The 22,124-nt window shown below is 35.3% G+C and overlaps 1 protein-coding gene across 1 annotated transcript; it reads right to left on the minus strand.

Annotated features, from left to right (window-relative positions):
* Nucleotides 1-9,794: 9,794 nt before the first annotated feature.
* LOC110734875 lies at nt 9,795-13,841 on the minus strand. The gene is made up of 6 exons (XM_021915005.1): nt 12,450-13,841; nt 12,301-12,360; nt 12,102-12,189; nt 11,547-11,890; nt 10,620-10,678; nt 9,795-10,503 (listed from the first exon to the last, which is right to left on the minus strand). The coding sequence occupies exons 1-6, from the start codon at nt 13,839-13,841 to the stop codon at nt 9,795-9,797; spliced, it is 2,652 nt and encodes an 883-aa protein (XP_021770697.1).
* Nucleotides 13,842-22,124: the final 8,283 nt, after the last annotated feature.

The raw sequence follows: 22,124 nt of genomic DNA on the forward strand, positions 1-22,124 counted from the left end.
AATCTCTACAAGAATCTAGAAGACCACATAAGTATATTCACTCAAACGACTACGCATCAATGGATTTTAAGCCAAATCAATGCGAACTCACAGATTGTATTGCTTCATATGAAGTTTTTTATTAAGACGATTGTTAATCAAATATACGATGTATCTAGTTTTAAGGTGTGTACTTGTGTTGAAATTCTTGATTTCTTAGGAATTATATGTAAGTGCCGTTAGGCTATATTTTATTAATGAAATCCCTTTTTCTTCTTGTCAAAAAAAAAAAAGAGCGTAAAATTCAACGTCCTTGGAAGATCTAGGACTTGATCAGTGTGTTCCTTCTTCAGAAATTCTCCATTGTGAAGTCTCGTTACATTTACCAAAAAGCTAACTGGGCAACAGATTTTGTCACCTTGTTAGGCAACTTCAGACAAACTCATCAAGATATAAATCCCTTGACAGATAGTAAATTTGTATTGTTTATATCTTTTGATACACAAACTTTTATATGTGGTTGGCTACACTGTGTGACCAACCATCATAGGGGTTATTCAGTCCGTGTTACAGGGGTTACTTCGTCAGTGTTGTAGTGGTTAATTAATCAGTGTTACATGAGTTACTTGGTTTGTATTACAGGGATTATTCAGTCAATATTATAGAAATTACTTCGTTCTTTTACAATAAAGTACATGGTGTTGTCAACCGTACACAAAACTCGCAAATTAGGTTACGGTGTCCATGGAAGATTTTCCTAACTCCATGTATTCTTTCCTAAAAATTGTAAAGGCACCCATTATTAATAAAGGCCCAAACATGAGAATACAATCCAAATAAAGACTTGAAAGATCAAAGTAACCCAAATCTACATATTTTGGACTTGAAACATCTTCAGCCCAATACAATACTAGGGTTAAGTTTCGAATAGCCTTTATACTAGTATATATTCTCTGCAATCTAGCCGTTTATTAATCATACTATGTTTTCATCATCTTTTACATCTTCTGGAATTTTTTTTTTGACATTTCGCAATTTTTTGTATGAAATGGTTTTTCTTTTTTATATTCAGATTGTATGAATGATTCTGAAATTTCAATATGATTTTCAAATTTGGTTTTGAAAGATTGGAGATTTTGGCACAAATACTGAAGGCAAATTGACTAATTGAAGTAGTCATGGTTGCTTATATTATTAATTGTGCGAGATATAATTTGGGAGCCGCTTTGCAGTATAAATTTCTCTGATTTTATATTTGCCAGTATTACCCATATATTATTTTTCCTATTTCAACATTTATTTACAGTAGTATTTATCGAAAAATAATTAGTGATTTTTGAAGGAGCTAATTTGGAATATCTTAATGTTTTTTATGCTGTGAATCTGCGTTGAGACGTACAAATGGGAGTTTGTAAGAAATAATTATCTTATTTGAGATTAAAATCTGAAAATAGTTAATGGAGAAATCAACTAAGAAAAATAATTAACATTGTCTGACGTGTTAATACACCATTGTGGCTACTAGTAATGTTCGAAGATGAGGACAAAATAAATTGTTCAGGTCCAATTGTGATTCCATGTACTCGTATTATTTTAGTGTCCAAATCCAATTTGATCTATTTAGTGTTCAAATCCAAATTGGTGTTATTTTCAAATCATTTCAAATAAGACATTTCTGTGGTAGGCGTTAAGTTTTTGAACCATATTAGAACACTAGGAAAGATACATCCTTATTCTGATCCAATCTTCTACCTGATCTAGTTAGTTGAAGATGAAACTTGTTGGTGAACTTTGTGTTGGATAATTTACTTCTTGGCTTGCTCTTGGACTTGGGGGGCTTGGATGCCGATGACTTTATATGTAATGGATGGAGGCACAAACCCTTTGTACACCAATGTCTATGGATTCATTGCTTTTTGGTAGGCTAATTGTTCAATGGAAGTAGGAACCGAACACGAATCTTCTTTGACTCGATCTTTATGAGTGCTATACGCTACTTCCTAATGATGCCTCTAATATCCAAGAATGATTTAGATTTTGAGTTAACCAACATAATTAGAGGTGATCAAAAATTCGGGCCGAGTTGGGCCTTAACATCAAATGTAATGCCCAACCCTGCAAAAAAAGTGATGGATATTTCAGACTTTTTTCGGACCTTAACAGTGTCACGACTCTTTAAATGAGTCCACTCTTCAAGTTTAGTTTCACATTGGGCTTCCTTAATCTTCAACACATTGGATATTTCCACTCTTGCACTCTAGCCCCTTCACCATCAAGATTCTTAAAATAACTTTCTCCTATCTTGCCATTTCCTTTTTTTATTTTTTTATTTTTTTATTTTATTTAATTTCGTTCTCTTTTGCTAAATTCAAATCATAATATACCTTCTTCAATAATCTCAACCTTTCCAAAGGGGATACTCTTCTTAATAAGACATTCACATTCCTCTAATTAGACTCTAAAACCAGAGTATGAAGTAATTGACAAATTTTCCTAAAGTTTGTGTCATAAATGACACTCATTGGAGTACTAGTAGCGTTGTTGTGTTTCTTGGTATACACTTTCTTAATAGATGAATCATATTGACTAGATACATTCTTCAATGCATTAATTTAATCATTAATGTCTCACTTGAACTCTATCCCTTACCTTCGTCGTCCGAGCGGGCCCTTTCAGACGCGATGCGGAAAGCATGGGCGGATTTAAGGGGGTTCATTTAACCCATAGATTTTTTTGAAAAAAAATTATAAGTTTTAATTTAATTTTATTTTTTAAAAAAGAAAAAGGTTAAAAGAAATACTTGTGAGGAAAGAATTTAGATGCTGAAGATTGGGGAAGTGGTAATTTTGAGCGAAAATGCAGAATTCACTCCTAATTATAGATCTTGGGTTTGAGTCCTACCCCTACCAATTTTATTTATTTATTTTTTTCTATTTGTTACATTCAGACATTTAGTACATCTCATCTCCTATTTTCTTATTTTCACCCAAATTTCCAAACTCTAACCTCTAATTTCTCTCCCTAACTAAATCAAACACAACACCTTTGAGCCGCTGCACCCAGCCACCCACTGACCATAGTTCGGTGAGTCGCCTCTCGCCTGCAGTCCGCTGGATCCCGGAGGCAAGCTGCAGTCCCCTCTGAATTTGTTTGTGACTCGTGACTTCATGAGTCCTTTCTCCTCTAAATTTGTTTGTTTAACTTTTTAAAATTTGATAATTGCTGATTTGGTTAATTGGTTTTGGCCCTGTTTGGTAATTAACTGGGAGTTGATTGATATAACTGATTGCATTAGCTGATTTGACTAGCTGGTTATATTAGCTGGTTTTACAAGCTGGTTATAATCAGCTTATTGTGTAAAAGTGTTCGGTAAATAGATGTTAATTATTAGCCGTTTTAGTGTATTTAAGAGCCAAAAAGCTAATTGTTCAATAAGTTAATTTTAAAAAGCTCTTATAATGAGCTTTTTCTAAAAGAGTTTTTTATTTACCCAAAAAACTCTTTTAATAAGCTATTTACCAAACACCCAAATTAGCTTTTTAAATTGGTCAAACCACTGATTGGCTAAGCTAAAAGCTCTTTACCAAACAAGGCATTTGATATATTATTGAAAAATTGAATAATTGAATGTGAAGTTAATCAGTTAGAATTTTACTTTGGTTTTTTAATTGATAATGAGAAGAAGTTCAATTTGTCAATTTTGTGTTTATTAGGGTTTTTTTTTTATGTGTAATATTGATTCTTTGCAATAGAATTATAGAAGTAGTATAGACTTTAAAAATCAGAATGACAAATTATTAGATTGTTTAGATAATTGATTGTTTTTTTGTGTATTATTGTATATTGTAGAGCTTTTGTTACCATGAGTTTAGAGTCTTTTTGGAAATGTGCCGAGGAGTCACAAAAGTCCTCTACTTGTTTTTCACCTAGTTCAAGGAATCCTCTAATAGATGAAGATGTTGTGTCTCCTATCAATGATGCGGATGTCATGTCTCCTAATGATGATGTTGTTCCAGTGGTTGTTTCAATTCCAATTCTTGATAACACCGGTCAAAGTAATCCAAATGGTGTGATAGAAGGCTGTTAAAAAGACTAAGAGCGTCATAGAAGGCTGGTTCCAGACCAACAATAGCAGAATTGTGAAGAAGCGTAGTCTGAAGACTAGTAGACTACAAACGTGGCGCAAGGAAAGCATAGTGTTGAACATCACCCTTTGAATAAGCACCCAGTCCTTCATAAGCAAAAGGTAAGGTGGCAAGTAGCCATTGCCAATCACCAAAACCAAGCCTAAAAGTAGTTACAATGCGCTCCAAAGAAACAAGAAGAGCTAGCCACATCAAAAGATAGCTGGGCCACTTTAAAATGACGAGGGGACAAGTGCGCATAGTAAAGTAGAGTTTTGAAACCCAAGTACACACGCGAAGTAGTAATAACTCACATTGGGGATCATCAAGCTTAGCAACAGCATCCATTAGCATAATGGTCTTCGACACTGTCTGCGAAACAAGTTCACTACAAAAAGAGGAATCCACACTGTTAGGACCACCAAGCAACTCAACACCATGCATAAGACGAGCAATATCAGGAGAGAAGACACTTATGAGACGGCTACGTGGGTCCTTCATGGGCCAGAAAACTTTTGCTTTCTCAACGTTTACATGGAGGCCGAGATTAGTTTATCTTTTGTTTTTTAATAGATTTAGTTTACAGATTAGTTTATCTTTTGTTTTTACAATATTCTAGAGTTAATTTTGCCTATATAAAAGGTTGTAGGTTGTAACGTTTTAGGGAGAAAAGTTTTGCGTTATAATTTATCAATTCGTATGAATTGTTTTAGCTAGAGAATTACATATGATATTTTGCTGAGAAAGATACTAATTTAGTTGTTATTCAATCTTGGTTAGATTAAATAGCTTCATATCCCTAAATTTCTTAAAGAGCCCATAAAAATACGCATCAAATTGGTGTGGTTGCTGCTACTGCTGTTAATCGAGGGAAACGGTGCACTTATTAAAGTTTTGTGCAAAATTTTGTTGAAATCGAACCTAATACAAACCAGTTTTGTAGGTCAGATTGTTTGGCTTTTTTCTCCTTCATTTCTAAAGATTTTAAGGTGATTCTTTTTTTTAATTAATTAAATTTTTGTCTAGTTTTCACCTGCAAAATTTGAGATTTCACCTACTGTAATTGATCCCATCATCCACACCAATTTGATGCGTATTTTTATGGGCTCTTCAAGAAATTCAAAAATATGAAGCTATTTAATCTAACCAATACTAAATAACAACTAAATTAGTAGCTTTCTCAACAAAATATCATATACAATTCTCTTGCTAAAACAATTCATACGAATTGATCAATTATAACTCAAAACTTCTCTCCCGAAAACGTTACAACATAAAGCCCTTTATATAGACAAAATTAACTATAAAATATTGTAAAAACAAATGAGAAACTAATCTGTAAACTAAATCTATTAAAATAAAAAATAAATAACAATTAAATGTTATCTATAATAACCACCCAAAAGATATACTTTAAATGATTATTCTATGTATCTTCCTAATATGCATCGGGATGGTTACTTAAACGATTTTACTCTAAAGGATTGACAACAAAGTTAATTAAATTATTAATGATGGAAGAATCAATTGAGTTATTTAATGAATTGCCTTAGAGAAAAGCTATGGATTATTACAACCAAATTGAGGAATTTGAAGTCATGAGAAAAGATTATCAAGTTTTTTAATGTTTTAAAAGCGAAACATTATGTTATTTGAAGTGAACAAGAGTTAATGATTACGATTTAAGGTTGTATTACCAATATTCATGAATTTGTCAAATACTTTTGAAAAATACCATGAAGTACACTAACGAATTTTCCTAATTAATTAGCAATAAAGAACAAACTGTACAACACCATCTGCAGATATTTAAAAAGACTAAGAGCGTCATAGAAGGTTGTTTATCAGACCAGCAATACCAGAATTGCGAAGAAGGGTAGTCTAAGACCAGTAGACTACAAACGTAACGCAATAAAAATACTTTTGAAAAAGACCATGACGAATTTCCTTAATTAATTAGCTAAGATTTTCATATTTTCTAATTGTAGAAAATCTGATTTTCTTAGTTAAATTAATTAGTGAATAATTGGTATTTTTCTAATTAATTATTTTATACAAAATATATTATTTACATAATCATTTTTATTCCATAAAAACTAGCAAATAATTTCCTAAATATTTAAAGGGGGGTCCAAAAAAAATGAGCTTAGGAAAGCTCAAATTTTCGGCCACCATATTGTATTTTGAGAAAAATTATTTTGGTAATTTTTGTATTTTAATTATCTTTCTCAATTCTATTATTTTCCTTAATTCTTATTTTCCATCTCCTAAATATTTGATCATCTTATTTCCCTACCTTAAATCATTCTTAATTATTCCCCAAGAAAAGCCATTTACCATTTAATATTTCATGACTACATCTTACCTTATTTCTTCATTACTTAATCACCATAACCTAGACTTTCCATAATTCTTTAGCTCTATTCTCCAAGTAATTTCCTTAAACCAATTAATTTACAATAATTCTTCTTACATTCTCCTACCATAATTCTTGCATGAGCTAGCCTATAAATATCCCCTCATACCTCTCATATTCTTCACACCAAAAACTCAATTCTCTTCTTCTCTCTTACTCTTCTTTTCCCTCAACCTTTTTCCTACTTTTCTTCTCCTCTTTTATAAAAGAAAATCAGGCCGTATATCTTTGGAGCCAATTTTCAAGCACTTCTGGTCAGTTTTGGAGGTTTTTCTATTTCAGGAAAATTGTTCCTCTCAACACATTCTTGAGGTTAGGCTCAAGAATCACCCAATTCAGAGTTATATTGAAGGAGTTATGGCCTCTACAAGTTCTTCCTATTCTTTCTAACGCAAATCCAATTCTCTTTCTCTTTTTTTTTTTTTTTTTTTTTGACAAGAGCAAATGTATTCATAAAATCAGAGTTTACAACCTACAGAACAAGAACTAAAACTTAAAATATGGCTTTTAACACTAAAGTCGTTACAACAACTTTTGAGACTAAAGACGAAAATAAACTTGAATTGGCCGGATAAGTCGCAGATTAGGGACTCGTTACAAACCAAGGAGCAAAAACATACTACACTCCATGAAGAGAGCAACGGAGAGGATCGAAACTGTTTGACCATGGCTAGCAAATCCTTACCTGGCGGGATCAACTCTTCACCAAGTAAGGTCATCAAACGGGTCACTTGAACTAGTGACCTTCCAATCAATAGCTTTCCTTGTTGCAAATCCAATTCTCTTTAATCCTATTCCTTTATTTTCTTCATGGTTAGTTTTTTAAAATATAAATACCTATTTCAAAGCTATATTTTTATATTAAAGTATTATTTTTAAAAGAGTTTTATAGTCCATGCACATTAGATTTGGGTTTCTAAAGATGTTGTGATAACCTTATGGTTATGTAAATTGCAAAGTGTATTCAAAATTGAACTTTAAAAGTGCAAAGTGTTGATTGATTCGGAATCAAGGTACGTTTAGGTGGCTAGATACCTTTGAAATTGATTGGATTGAATAAGCATGTTTTACATAATTTTTATGCTGATTGAATTAAATTGAATTGAATTATGATTTATGAAATAATGCATGTTTTGAAAAATTGGTTTTGCTAAATGAATTGGAGGATTGATTTTATATCATGTTTTGAATGGTTTGAAATCATTATGTTTAAAGGAGTTTGGTTTTTTTTAAGAGTATGTTGGATTGTTTTAAAAGAGTTTTTGAAAAAAAAAAGGTTTGATTTTAAAAGCTAGTTGAATTAAATACAAAAGGAGTTTTTGAAAAGTTTGATTTTATTCAAAGAGGAATTTAAAGTGGATTTTATTAAAAAGCTTTACAAGCATAATTATTATAATAATCCCACTATGCGGATTCGTTGAAAACTATGGACTTTGTATGACCTATTTTTTCCTCAAGAATATCCTATAACTCAATAATAATGATTAGTAATAACTATGGACTTTGTATGACCTATTTTTTCCTCAAGAATATCCTTTAAAGGGGTGTGCACACTTAGAGAGGAGATTGAGTTTTCAAAAATAATTGATTTTACTAATCATTATTATTGAGTTATAGGAATTGTTTTGAGAATATTTGAGAATTAGTTTTCTAAAGAGGAATTGGTTTTATAAATTGTTTTATCAAATTATTGAATTATTGGAATTGGTTTTGAATCATGAGTTTTTCAATTATTGGATTAACATTGGAATTGGTTTTAAGAGCATGTTTGCTAATAAATTAAATTTACATATCTTGCACTTATCGTACTTAGCATATTTTGCTAACCCGTATTTCTTATTTGTTATGGTTCGCCCTGTTTATCTTAATGGTAAACAGTGTTGACTATTTTCAGGTGGAGTCAATATTTGAGCATATGGGAGTCCAGGATGTTATTCACCTAGATTAGGAATGTTGATCTTTGTTTATTATGAGTACTCATGACAATGGTTTCTATTTATAGCTATTATTAATAAAGAAAGAGTTTGAGTTTCCGCTGCAAAGTATTGGTTTGGTTAGTAGTTTTGGTAGCCTTGCGTAATCACGCGGCGGTAATACGCCTCAGTCTATCTCTATGGTATAATTATACGTATTATACTAGTATTTATGTAGTGGGAGATTTGGGGGTGTTACACTTATGTATTTGTTATAATCAAATCTTCTTTGTAGATGTCGTATGACAATTTTTTAATGAATTTATTTTATTATTAAAAAAAATGTAACATTTACAAAATAATCGTTGTTTTCATTATACAAGTTCAACAAAAATAATTAAATAATAGCAAACATCACAAATTCTTATATGTAGCTAGCCACCTAGTATGGCCAATTCACATAAGGTAATAAAAAATTGAATAATGAGGGTTAAGGTGTTGAGTTAATGGGGTTACCTTAACGTAAATGGGATTATTTCAATGGAAAAATGGGGTTATTCTCATAAATAAGTGGACTTAATCTTTTATTAGTCAAAATAAAAGTGCAAGGGTGTACACACCTAAAAATGTCTCCCTGACCAAAACCCGATGACGAAACAACCTTCATTGTCTAATTTGGTCCAGTTCGCGTGATGGATTTAAGAATTAATTAAATATTCCTTTTTACCCTAATCCACTATCATTTTCTAAGCCATTCTAACCATTTTATTAGCCTAAACCTTTTTTTTACCCCAAAATCCTTATATCTTAGCCCAATTTCCTCTCTTCATTATTGCAGCCCATAATCGGTCAAATCTAAGTTTCGTGCAGTTATCCAAATCCTAAATGGTTAGATAGCCCTTGAAATAAGCTTAGTAATGATATATTATATAAGCCCAATTCCGAATTAAACGAAAAAGATATGATAAAAATACTAAACTCTATTGAAAACTGGCACCATTTTCTGCTCATCTTCTCCCTAATACTCTTGTTTTCTTAATCTTTCATCTTTCTAAACCTTTCAACATTTCTCCTTCAAGTGCTCCTAGACATCAATATACTTCACCCAAAGTTCTATCGGCGGTCCAAGGCGTGAAAGGATGATCATAAACCCTAAGGGTTTCAATCTAAACTCATTTTAATTTGTTTTCTTTAATTTATTTTAATTCTTTTGATTTATATATTTTTATTGAAGTTTACTAACCGTTTATTCATGATGTAGTTGCAAGGTTTCGCAATCGAAGTAAGTAGATTTATTTATTACATGCACTCGTTTAATTTTTTTTTTTTTTTGACAATAGCAAAGGAAAATAAAAACAAAACCTACAACAAAGTCAAAAGATTAGTCCGACATTTTCTAGCAATGTCGTTCGCCTTTTGGACTTGATCACGCTGTACCTTCAAAATCGTGCACCTTTGAAAAGATGCCTTCAATACTCTTAACTCTTTAAGTAACCAAGATATCGAAATATCCTTACCATGATTCCCTTGTAAGTTGGTCAAAAGACCAATCGAGTCAGATAAAACAAGAATTCCTTGTTTACCTTTCGCTCGGGCCCATTTCATTGCCTCTAGGCAAGCCCAAGCTTCACATTGAATGGCTGAAGCGGCCACTCCATGCTTTCCACCCTCGTCCATTGCATTGCCCTGTTGAATACTCTTAACTGCCCAACTTATCCCTACCCTTCTAGTCTTTTTATCCCAGGAGCCATCGACTTCCACAGTGAAATCATCATAACCACTTTTATCCTTTCCCAGGTCCACGTGATAAAACCCCGGAGGAAAAGTCGGATTTTCCCGGTCATAAACCTCCAAATCCGGTGTTGGGCTTGCTTGAAGATTAAAAATTTCATGATCATTCATGGCAAGATTAATAAAATCCCTTACTGAACTTATCGTCTCTGTAGAACCCTTGAAACATCTAGCGTTCCTAGATTTCCAAAGTCCCCACAGTGTTGCAATAAACACGGTGCAACGATTGCTATGCTTACCATCCTCGCTATTAAACAGCAGGATATAGTGCTGGATCCATCTTTTCAATAAGTTGAACCCAGGAAAGTCAGGGCAAATAGTTAGGGAGCCATTCTCCCAAAATTCCTTTTCCAGAGTACAGAACTTGAAGAGGTGTTGGTTGTCTTCCAAGCCTACCCCGCAATGATCACAGATTGCGTCCACTTGTATTCCCCTTCTAGCCAGATTATCTTTAACTGCAATACCATCATGAAAAAGTCTTCAAAGGAACAACTTCCATTTTGGCTGAATGTTCAATCTCCAGACCAGCTTTACAAACTCATGATCCCTTGCTAGAAAAGTGGATCCTTCTAATCCCAAATCCTTTGAAAGATAGTAGTACCCAGTTTTAACAGTGTACCTCCCAGACTGATGATAATTCCAATAGAGGAAATCTTCTTCCTCAGTAGATTGAGGAAGTTCCATGGATATGATCTCCTAAGCACTATTCCAGTCGAAACATTCCCTTACTTTCCCCGCATCCTAAGTTTGAGTCTCCCTGTTGATAAAGTCCTTCACTCTCTAATTCGTAGCTGCCCTAAGAGTTTGACCTGACTAGTCCTTCACTCTCCAATTCGCAGTTGCCCTAAGAGTTTGACCTGACTTTACTGAAGGAATTTTGCCATTCACCCAGGGCATACTAATTGCTCTAATGTTATTTCCATTCCCTACCTTCCATGCAAACCCGTTCTTGAAGACCTCGATGACTTTTTGGAGACTTAACCTTCCCATTGAAAGGTTCCCTTTTCTTTTCCTTATATTCGTACCAGCAAAACTACATATTCCACACGGTTGGAAACTATTGTGAATCCTCGATAGTAGCAATTGGGGGTTCAAGTGCATTCTTGTTGCTTGTTTAAATAGGAGAACCTCGTTAAGCATCGAGCAACCTCTAATTCCCAGGCCTCCCATGCTCTTAGGAATTTGGGTGATGTTCCTGTTTACCCAATGTAGCCCCTTAGCTCCCTTTCCAGCCCACTAAAAACTAGTGATTAATGTATCGATCTTGTTTGCAATTCTTAGAGGAAGTTTTAGACATTTCATAACATGAGCAGACATGCTTACCAGCACCGTGTTGATAAGAATTAATTTTGCTGATTGAGAGAGTCTTAAGGAAGACCAAGAGATGATTTTCTCTGTGACCTTATCAACCAAAAATTGGAAGTGAGTACTATTTTTCCCCTGAATGTCAATTGGGGCTCCAAGATTAATCCCCATATTATCAGTTTCCGGCATAGAAAGTATTTGTTTTATAGCAACTTTCATATCATTATCAACATCCGGCGAGAACTTAATAAGAGACTTTTGGAGATTCAACTTTTGGCCAGAAGCTTTACCAAACCTTAAGAGGATGTCAGAAATACACATACATGCCTCCTTACTTGCCTTGAAGAAGAGCATAGCATCATCTGCAAAGAAGAGATGAGAGATCGAGGGAGACTAACGTGAAACCTTTAAACCTTGGAATTTATTTATATCCTCTGCCAGATTTAACATTCTCGACAGAATGTCCATGCAAATAATGAAAAGATACGGAGAGAGAGGGTTTCCCTGCCTCAGACCACACTTAAGGGCGAAATGGTCAGTAGTTTTCCTATTAATAATTGCCTTAAAACTTACCGTTGAGATACACTGAAATATCATCCTTATCCAGTGACTTGAAAACCCCTGAGCTTGTAAAACTTTTAGAAGAAAAAGCCAATCCACTCTATCATAAGCCTTGGACATATCAATCTTAACAGCTGTGAAACTAGAGCCTTTTCTCGAGTTTATAAGGTGCATAAGTTCATGACTTAGGAGGATATTGTCCTCCATATACCTTCCGGGGATGAAGGCATGCTGATTTTCCGTAATCAGACTTGGAAGGACCAACTTTAGCCTATTCACCAAACATTTAGAAATGCATTTGTAAACAGTGTTGCACAGAGTGATTGGTCTAAAATGATTAGCAATCTCTGGAATTTTCACCTTTGGTATCAACACTGGCAAAGACTGGTTCCGTTCCTTGAGCATATTCCCTATCCTTAGGAATTCCATAACACTATTAGTCACCAACCGTCCCACCTCATTCCAATAAACTTTGAAGAAATCCACCGTAAATCCGTTTGGACCGGGAGATTTAGAGCAATGCATATCAAACATAGCCTTCTTGATCTCCTCTTCCGAGAAGTCCCTGTCAAGCCAACCCCGCTCCTCTTCTGAAAGACAAGGTATGGCAAGTTGCCGAAGCAGGAGATCTATATATTCCCCGTGATTATCATTCGTAATCGGATTGTAAATGTCCTTGATTGAGGATAAAATCACATCTTTTACCCCTCTTTCCCCTTCCACCCACATATCCTCCTCATTCCTTAATGTAAGAATCAAACTTTGTAACTGCCTTTGCTTCACCTTCCTATACATTGTAGGTGTTGGGCAGTCCCCATACCTAATCCAATTTGCCTTCATTCTTTGCTTCCAAAAACTAAACCCCAATAGACTCTCCGGAATAAGAAGGTTAATATGCTGAATGTATCCCTCCCCTTCATGAAGAGTGCTTACATTCATCCCTGAAATTCGGAGATCCTTTGTAAGTTTCCTCCAGTTGATCCCCCAAACCTTTTTATTGTCTAAGCACCAATATTGCATTTTTGACCTTAGCTTATCTAGCTTCCTTGACAGCTGGAACATGAAAGACCCCCGAACCTCTTCCTTCCATAGATTCCCCACTATTTCTTTGATTTCTGGGAAGGCCAAGCACCAATTTTCAATTTGGTATGGTCTATTTGAAGTCGAAGCTTTAGGTTGCTCATGATAAGTTATTGCCACATGGTCAGAGCAAACTATCGGTTCATGATTAATTTTCCCATCCGGAGAGTGATCAAACCATTCCTCTGTTATGTAGGCCCGATCTAGCCTTTCTAGAATAAGGTCGTCCCCTTCCCGTTTGTTGCTCCAAGTGAATTTCGGACCCGAGAACGGAACTTCTGTCACATTGCTACTAAACCTCCAATCTAGAAACGCCTCAATTCCTCTAATCCGATTCGAGCCCCCTAGTTTGTCACTTCCCCTTTCAACTTGATTAAAATCCCCTATAACAAGTACGTTTTTGAATTCTTCTAAAAACCATTGCAATTGTTCCCAAATAATTCTTCTCTTATCTACTTGAGGTTCGCCATAAAAAAACAAAACATACTTCAAACTGCCATTTAATTCATTTATCTTACACAAAATAAATTTTTTTGAGGAATACAAGCAAACAACTTCAGCATTAGACCATCCTAAAACAAGAAGACCACCACTACTACCTTCCGAATCCCACCCAAAAGTGGCAGTAGGGGCAAGAGCACCTAATCTAGCTGCCGCTGAGGCAAAATCCATTTTGGTTTCTGATATAAATAAAAACATAGGTAATTTAGACTGATAGAGCCACACTAGATATGGGATTGCAAGGGTGTGTGGATCATTTAACCCCCTGCGATTCCAAGCCACAATATTCATAATTCCTTCGGGGGCTAAGTTAGAGCAGCCTCCTCACCCTCCGCTGTTAGCTTGATTGAGTCAAAGATAGATAACTGTAGATCGATGTCCATATCATCCCGTATTTCCCTAAGTGCCGATGTTACCTCCTCACTTTTCTGCCTTTTAGGGGACCCGGAAGAAGAAGATGAACAGTTTTGAGGCCTCTTATTTTTTCCCCTCATACGGAGGTCCCCATCGATATCTAATCCAAATTCCCTAGCCATGTCGGGATCAGAAATCGCCTTTGATGCAAGCCTACATGCTCCTTTTTCGTCTTTGAGCCATATTGTAAACCCACCCTTTTTAGACCACCTGTGAAGCCTCTTGAGTCTCTTCCGCTCAACCCACTCATAATCTGATTCACTGTATCGGATTGAATCCCCATCACATGAATGTGGTAAATGACCAACTGCCTCCCGAATTCTCTTCTTGTTATTTGCACTGTCATCATAATTAAACAAATCTGTAAAATTGAAAGAACTAAAATGCAATACCGGAGTGTTAGGGGGATCAAACTCCGAGAGTGGGAGGTTTGGCAGTCCCGCCAAGTCTGTTGCGGACAACCGTAGAAATGGCGATGTTGATGCTCTTGCACTTCTATGAATTTCCTGGATTTCAGTCCTCCTTGCATTTCGTATTCCCAAAGACAAGATGGTGCTTGCCTCAATAATGCTTACATACTCATCATCAACACGCTGCTCCTCCTCCTCAATTCTTCTAGTTGTAATTCTTGATGGACTTTCTAGCCACCCATAAGCAGGCGAATCAAAAGTAGCAGCCATAGCCGTGCTCCTTGCACATACATTCCCATATATCACCCCATTGTTTCGTTCGAACTCGATAGGCGAGGTTGCCCAATCAGTAATCCCTAGAGTGTGAAAGATAGTCCCTGGCCCCCCTCCTTGTTGTTGCCCTTGTCTCATTGAGGATGGTTCACCCACCTCAAACGTTGAACCCGCAAAGAAAGACCGAGTCGGAATAGGAGGATTTGTAGTTTCGTTCCCCACCGAACCCCGTATTCCTATGGGTCTGCTTAGGCTTAATTCCTCCCTTCTTCTTGGCAAATCTCCTTGAGCAACAACCATTCGATTCCCCTCACTGAAGTTTCTCATGTTTCCTTCATCATGCCCTACTGTATTTGGAGCATGCCATTGTTGATGCACGAATTCAGCATATGGATCTCCAGATAGACCCAGACGTCTCCCCGGAGATAGGGTGAGATCCGGTTCCATCCTTTCCGCCTCTCGTTCAATCAGTTCTGACTCGTCATTCGACCATTCATCCCTCCCCGAGTGAAATTGTTCACTCTCATCACTTTCCTAAGAAGCCAAAGAATCCTCATACGGGTGCCCTTCTTCAAAACCCCTCTCCTCCCTTTGCCCTCCCCCATATAAGGGGTTTTCCCCGGATTTTCCACTGGTCGAAGATCCAACTCGGTGTTACGAAACCTATACCAGTCCGGAAGCCCTCGAATAAGGTTCGAATAGAATGGGTATTCGGCTGGACCATATAATACTCTTAACCCATCCGATTCCACTTCGTTCAATCTACGTCTGACCCTTCTTCTTGCGACGGCTGCATGGAGAGTGCACCGGGCTGTGGCATGACCTGCACATCCACACGATTTGCAAAATTTATAGATACCTTCGTATCTCAGATACACCCAAATCACTCTAATTCCTTCCAAGGGTATAAAACACCCCGGTATTAGGGGAATAGAGAGGTCAATTAGGACTCGCGCCCTTAGTTCAGCATGTATGGGGAGATCCTCTCCATCATGCTCTAATTCCTCAATATATCCCACGTGCCGAAAAATTTGCCTTGCCCAGCTTGATGTAAGATAGGCTAAAGGTAGCCCGTAAACCCTCACCCAAACTCTTGTTTGCGTGAAGTTCATGAGGTGAGGTACAAAATCAAGTTGGTACCTCCTAAGATTAATGATTCTTCCATCTATAACAGTTGAGCTTGCAGCTACAAGCCCCTCAAGATCCTGGTTGTGCCTACATTCGAACAAGAAATACGGCCCCGACCTATGAACCCTAATTTTGCCTCTCCTTATCCAACGTGAGGTAACAATTTGTTGAACAAAAATTTCAGAGGGAGGGTGAGGTCCAATGAATAAACCAATTAGACACGAGTTGAAGTTAATAGGCCCACTCCCAAGATCGAAGTCTTCTGGAGGGGGAATAAGAGGTCCCCCTCGCATAATTTGGGCTTGTTGCCTATCATGGGCATTAAGTGAATTTCTGTGATGGCTCATGATAAGAGCCAGAGAATAAACTCGAAAACAAAAGACTTAAAGACAAGAATGAGTGTAATACAGATTCCTTTGAAACTTAAATGACTAAAGACAAGAACAAGAAGAAGATGAGAAGACAAAAGATATGAATGACTAGGAAGAACTCTTTGAATTTATAAGTAAACTTCACGTTCTTGGAAGCTAAAACACCACACGCATGAGGAGCAATAACTGAAGCATTTAGACAACCTACTGGATAGCCGCCTTTAGCTATGAAACCACTGCACCAATAAACTGAAGAGCAATTACTACTCAAATTAAGAAATGTGGTAAAACCGAGAAAAGGATCTCAGCAAGCATTGGAATAAGCAGAGGATATTGAAAGGTTAATGCCTTTTTTTTGTGAAACGAGGATAAAACTCAAGGACCCAGAAAATAAACTTTTCGTTTGAAGAGAAAGTGGTTAAGAAAACCACAGACACAAGAAAGCCACTGAAATTCCTCCTACCTAAAAGCCTAGATACCTAGGGAAAATTAAGTTAGGCAAGAACACGATGCATGTAAACCAAAGAACCCTAGTTACACTAAGGAAACTCACTTCTTAGTGAGATAAGCTCTCAGTTTTAGAGAGAGAAAGTTTTTTTGGAATGAATAAAAATGTTTTTTGCACTCGTTTAATTAATTCTACAATATTTATTCTTGCTAGAATCATGTTTAGGGGTTGATTGTTAATTATTAGTATCATTTTAGGCGTTATATTAATCATGTTAGTATCATGCCTAGGATTTTATTAATAATTATTTAGTATCATGTTTAGCAAGTTTTAATTCGTTCTCTAGTTATTATTGAGTTGCTTCATATACTTATGCATGCTTATTTAATTTATTTGATTTATTTTGATCACCTATATATTGCATGTTTAATTGGGAATATGTAATTGAAAATCACGCCTAATAAGATAATTTGGATAACCGATTTAGGTTCCTATTAATCTTGTTGTTTAATTCAAGTGAAGACAATAATTAGATTTACGTGTGCATTAAATATTCAACCAATTTAGATTAATTAGTTTGGAGTGAATTGAATATGGTTTGTATGTCTTTTGAGTTGCAATTAATACATGTCACTATAAGAATCAAGTAGAGGTCAATATGGCGTCATTAGGTTCATGACTCAATCCGTACCATCATCCCTGAATATCTAGTTAAGGTTCAGGACCACTATGGAGTTAGTAATCTCATGGATTATGAATGAGGTCTAACCTTCATGGATCAAATCGTTGTTGCCTTTCGGTTTGTCCCCTTTTCGTGTTTGCCTTTAATAATCCAAGAACGGTTTACAAGTTCCTTACAAATTTGTTGGCGACTCCCTACTTTTTTGTCCCTATTGTTATAATGTCAAATCCAACTTCCTTTGATTTCCAAGCATATTCACAACATGCTCCACGTAGGCGCACTTCGAGCGACGCCTACAAGGAGTTACTTAAACAAACAAATATGTTTAATTACTTTTTATAATATAATAAATTTGGGTTATTTTTATAGACAAAATAGGTTACTCTTATGAATAAATAAGTGGGGGTGAAAGTTCGTTTTGCGGTTTGGATTACAGTCCAAACCGAAATATTTTGGTTTTTGATTTTTCAATCCAAATCCACACCAAATAAGGATTTGGTCCAAACCAAACCGATCAAAATTGTCAACAATACATATAAACCGAATCCAATCCATAAACCGAATTTTTTGACTTAATTTCTTTAGGTTTGCAAATTTTATTTAAAGGTTGTGCAAGTTTTACAAATTTGATTACAAATTATAAATTAACAAACCCAGAAAATTTACAATACTCAAGATAATATTACATATTATAAATTAAATGTTACCAAATATTATCCCAAAATTAAGCTCTATATGCAAATTATATAAATATAGCTTTGATGAAGGTAATCTTGATTGTCGCTACAACCACTGCCTCTTTGCCCGCAACTTAGCAAGACTACACCAAGGAATTAAACATCGAAGAATTTGAGGGCTGCTTAGACCTCAAGGTTGTAAATAACAAATGAGAATTTTTAAATGTTGAAATTGTAATGAGATAAGGCTAAAAGATGATTTAAGGCTTTAAGCATAAGAGAAGGAATGAGGAGAGGAGAGAGAAAGAAAATATGAGAGAGGCGCTTAAAGGTAAGATTTTGGAATATTAGGGGTTTACTTTTCTTTTGATGTGTGGGCTTACTTAAGTTAGTGGGCTTTTAGGCCTATGTAACAAATGTACAGGTACATCAATAGAACATAATTCGGTTTGGTTCAGTTTTATCAGTTTTAGGGACTCTAAAACCGAATTCAAAGAACAATCCAATTTTTTTTGTTTTTTCAATCGATCCGATCCGAATTTTAGAAAAATCCAAACTGAATTACTAATTGGTTTGGTTTTCGGTTCGATTTGGTTTGATTTTAATTTGAATTACTTTCACCCCTATAAATGAGACTACTCATACAATTAAATAAAGAATACTCCTATAAAAAAAATAAGGGTTACTTAAATGAACAAATATGGTTACCTACTTTTAAAATAATAAAATTTGGGGTTATTTGTATGGACAAAATAAGTTACTCTTATGAATAAATGAGGCTACTTATACAATTGAATAAGGAATAGTCCTATAAAACAATGTGACAATACCATTTGGTTAGCCACACATGACACTTACTGAACAAACATATATATAGGATATTGCAAACACATTGTACTTAACAATTATTTTCTGTTAATATAAAATCTAAACCAAAAATTAAAAAATCCCCAATAATGTTAAATTTCATTTAATAGAGATGATATTAAAATTAAAATAATTTTTTCTGTTTTTGCAACCAATTTTTCTTGTTTCTTAATTTCTAAAACTATAGATCTAAAGGCACTGACAATAGTGAGCAAAAAAATGCTCATGAGCAAAAATTTTGGGGAAAAACTAAAATAAACCTACTACGTTAATGAGCATTTTGGGAAATGCTCATGAGCAAAACCAAAAATGCTCATAGGATGAGCAAAAAAATTGGTGAACAATAATTGGTGGGCCCCGCAACAAAGATAATCAGCGGCTTTTTAGTTTGCCACCCCCAAAACGATGTGTTTTGGGTGGGTTAAAGAAGATTTGTAAAATTTGTGTGCTAAATTTGTATTTAGCTTTGTTTTAGTTGTGTGTGAAGTTAAATTTGTATTAAGAATTTTATTGACTTTCCAATCTTAATTTATTTTATAATCCGAATAATATGTACCTTAATCAATTATATCCATTGTTAAAGAAAATGATAATGACAATAAAACCATAAAATTTGACAATAATTTTACACAATACTTCTGACAATAAAACCAATAATTCTGACAATATATTACATAATTTTACTCATTATTATTTACATAATTGTTTTCATATAATTAGATTTTAATACTCCCTCCATTCTTTTTTTTTATTGCATCATAGGGATTGAGCACAAGTTTTTTGGTAATGGTAAAAAGGATGAGAGAGAAAGGTAAAAATACAAGATTGCCCATGTGATGGTATATATGAACTTAAAAATCAAGTGTTGAAAAGTAAGGGTATATTTGGTAATTGTAGTGTCAACACAAATATTTCTTTTCCTAAAATAGAGGGTGCAATATTTGTGATACTTCCTAGTCTTGATCAATGGTCGGGTCAGGCCAAGGCTTAAAAAATAGCCCTTTCATCGGGTCGGGCCTAGCTTTGGGCCGAAATTCCATGCCCAAACCTGCCCAAAATGGCCAGACCGTGCGGGCTTTACGAGCCATTTTTGGGCCAGGACAAAAAATGAACTAAAATAGCATAAAAATGCATTCTTAAGCCCGCCCAAAAAAAAATATTAAGAAATCAGGCCGGAAAAGGCTGCCCAAATCTCGCCCAAAATCAGGTCGAGCCATGTTTGGTCAGCTCTAATATTCCTTAAAAGGCAAGTGGTGCAACATTAAAAAAACAGAGGAAGTATATGAATATGGTGATGTGTAATAGAGAAAATTATTGTTGGTGGGATATTGAAAAAAGTAGGAGAGAAAATGGTGAGGAAATATTTTTGATCATTGATGGGATAAAAATATGACCACAAAAAATGCTTATGAGCAAGAGGAGTGAGAAAGTGGGTAGAGAGGGAATGAGAAAGTGTTTTTTTTTTCTCATTATTATGCTAGCTAGTGGACTATGTTGAAAATGGTTGTTGTAATCAAGTTTTCAATCTTTCAAATATAAACAGATGCAGACAGAAAGCATCCTTATGTTTACCACAAATAGTTAGAATAACAATTCTTTTGTAGTACTTATACATGACATATAAATTGTGCGAGAGATGATTGTCATTGTAAGATGTACTAAGCAAACGTTGTTTTCACTAGGGCTGAGCAAAACTGGGTACGCGGTTAAAAACTAAGGACCCGGTCCCGGAACTAGTTACTACCGGGTCTAAGATTTTAGAACCGGACCCGGACCTGGTAACAACCAGGTCCCACCATTTGAGATCCGGAACCGGAACCGCTCGGAACCGGTTCCGAAACGGGGTACTCGGTTTTTGAAACTAAATTTTCTGAATCTAAGGAGCAATCACAGATTCTAAAATTCACAGCAGCAACCAGCAGATATTGAAGGGGTAATGAAACGACAAAAATTACAGATTCACATTTCATAGCATTGTTCAGCAATCACAGATTTAGAGCATTGTGAAACGAAAATGGAACGAAAAGCGCATTACCCTAAATGAAAACCCCAATAAAATTTGTACTTAAAATTAAAAAAATTAAAAAAAAATAAAAGCAGAATTGAAGTGTAACAAAAAAGAAGAAGCAAAAAGTGAGAAAAATGGGTTAGATAGTCGGATCTAGAAAGAGAAAGAACAATGGCAAGGTGGTGAAGAAGAAGATGAATTAACCAGCGATGAAGAATAAGAAATGCTTGAGAACGAAACAGAGAAGAGAACGAGACCGAGATACTCTCTGAATTGCTGATGAATGGTGAAGGACTAAAGGTGGAGGCTGGCAATGATTGAAAAAAAACCCTAAATAAAGTGAAGTGTAGTGAAGACTGAAGAGCTAAAGACGGAAGAATGAAGATGAAGAACTGTGAAAACTGAAAACATAAAATTGGACTTTGGGCCTTATTTCATATGGGTAATGGACTAATGTCTAACGAGTATTGGGTCTTAAAAAAACTTAAAATTTATAACCGAATCGGGTAAAATTCAGGATCCCGGTTACAACCGGGTTCGACATTTTGGACCCGGTCCCGGAACCAGTGAGACCAATTTCGGGTCCGGACCCGGCGGGTCCTAATCGGTTCCGGGTCCGGTACCGGATACCCTAGGTCTTTGCTCACCCTAGTTTTCACTATATACATTCAACAAAAATTAGTTAAATAAAAAAATTTACAAACATCACAAATTCTTATATTACCAATATAGTAAGTTTCACAAACACTGTAACATTTCCCTATTTGCACCTGTTTTCTTTCTTTCTCTCTCACATGGGTCCCTATCTTTATTCTTCTCTATCTCTCTCCTCTTCTTAAAATCAGTATCCCCTCCCTTTGATGCAATATTAGGAGAGCTGATGAAGTATGTAGCTAGCCACATGGTGTGACCAATTCACATAAGGTAATAATTTGAATAATAAGGGTTACATTGATGAGTAAATGGGGTTACTTTAACCTAAATGAGATTACTTCAATGGGAAAATAGGGTTACCTCCCCTACTTTATAAAAAGTACAAGATTATTTTTATGAATAGTGTGCTGCCAATTATACCCTTCAAAATGTGTATTTACATGTTTACCTTCATTAATATGTACAAGTTTTTATTTTGCCTCCGTTAATGTTAATTGTGTTTTTTTTTTCGTTTTTGACTTC

Source organism: Chenopodium quinoa, unplaced genomic scaffold (assembly GCF_001683475.1).
Source record: "Chenopodium quinoa cultivar QQ74 unplaced genomic scaffold, ASM168347v1, whole genome shotgun sequence".
Taxonomy (NCBI): domain Eukaryota; kingdom Viridiplantae; phylum Streptophyta; class Magnoliopsida; order Caryophyllales; family Amaranthaceae; genus Chenopodium; species Chenopodium quinoa.

Coding starts and splice junctions, on each gene's coding strand:
- LOC110734875 (XM_021915005.1), bottom strand. CDS start 13,841: ATGGATTTTGCCTCAGCGGCAGCTAGATTAGGTGCTCTTGCCCCTACT. Junction 12,361..12,449: donor TGCCAGTGTTGATACCAAAG/GTGAAAATTCCA, acceptor TTTGGTGAATAG/GCTAAAGTTGGTCCTTCCAA. Junction 10,504..10,619: donor CAATCTGTGATCATTGCGGG/GTAGGCTTGGAA, acceptor CTTATTGAAAAG/ATGGATCCAGCACTATATCC.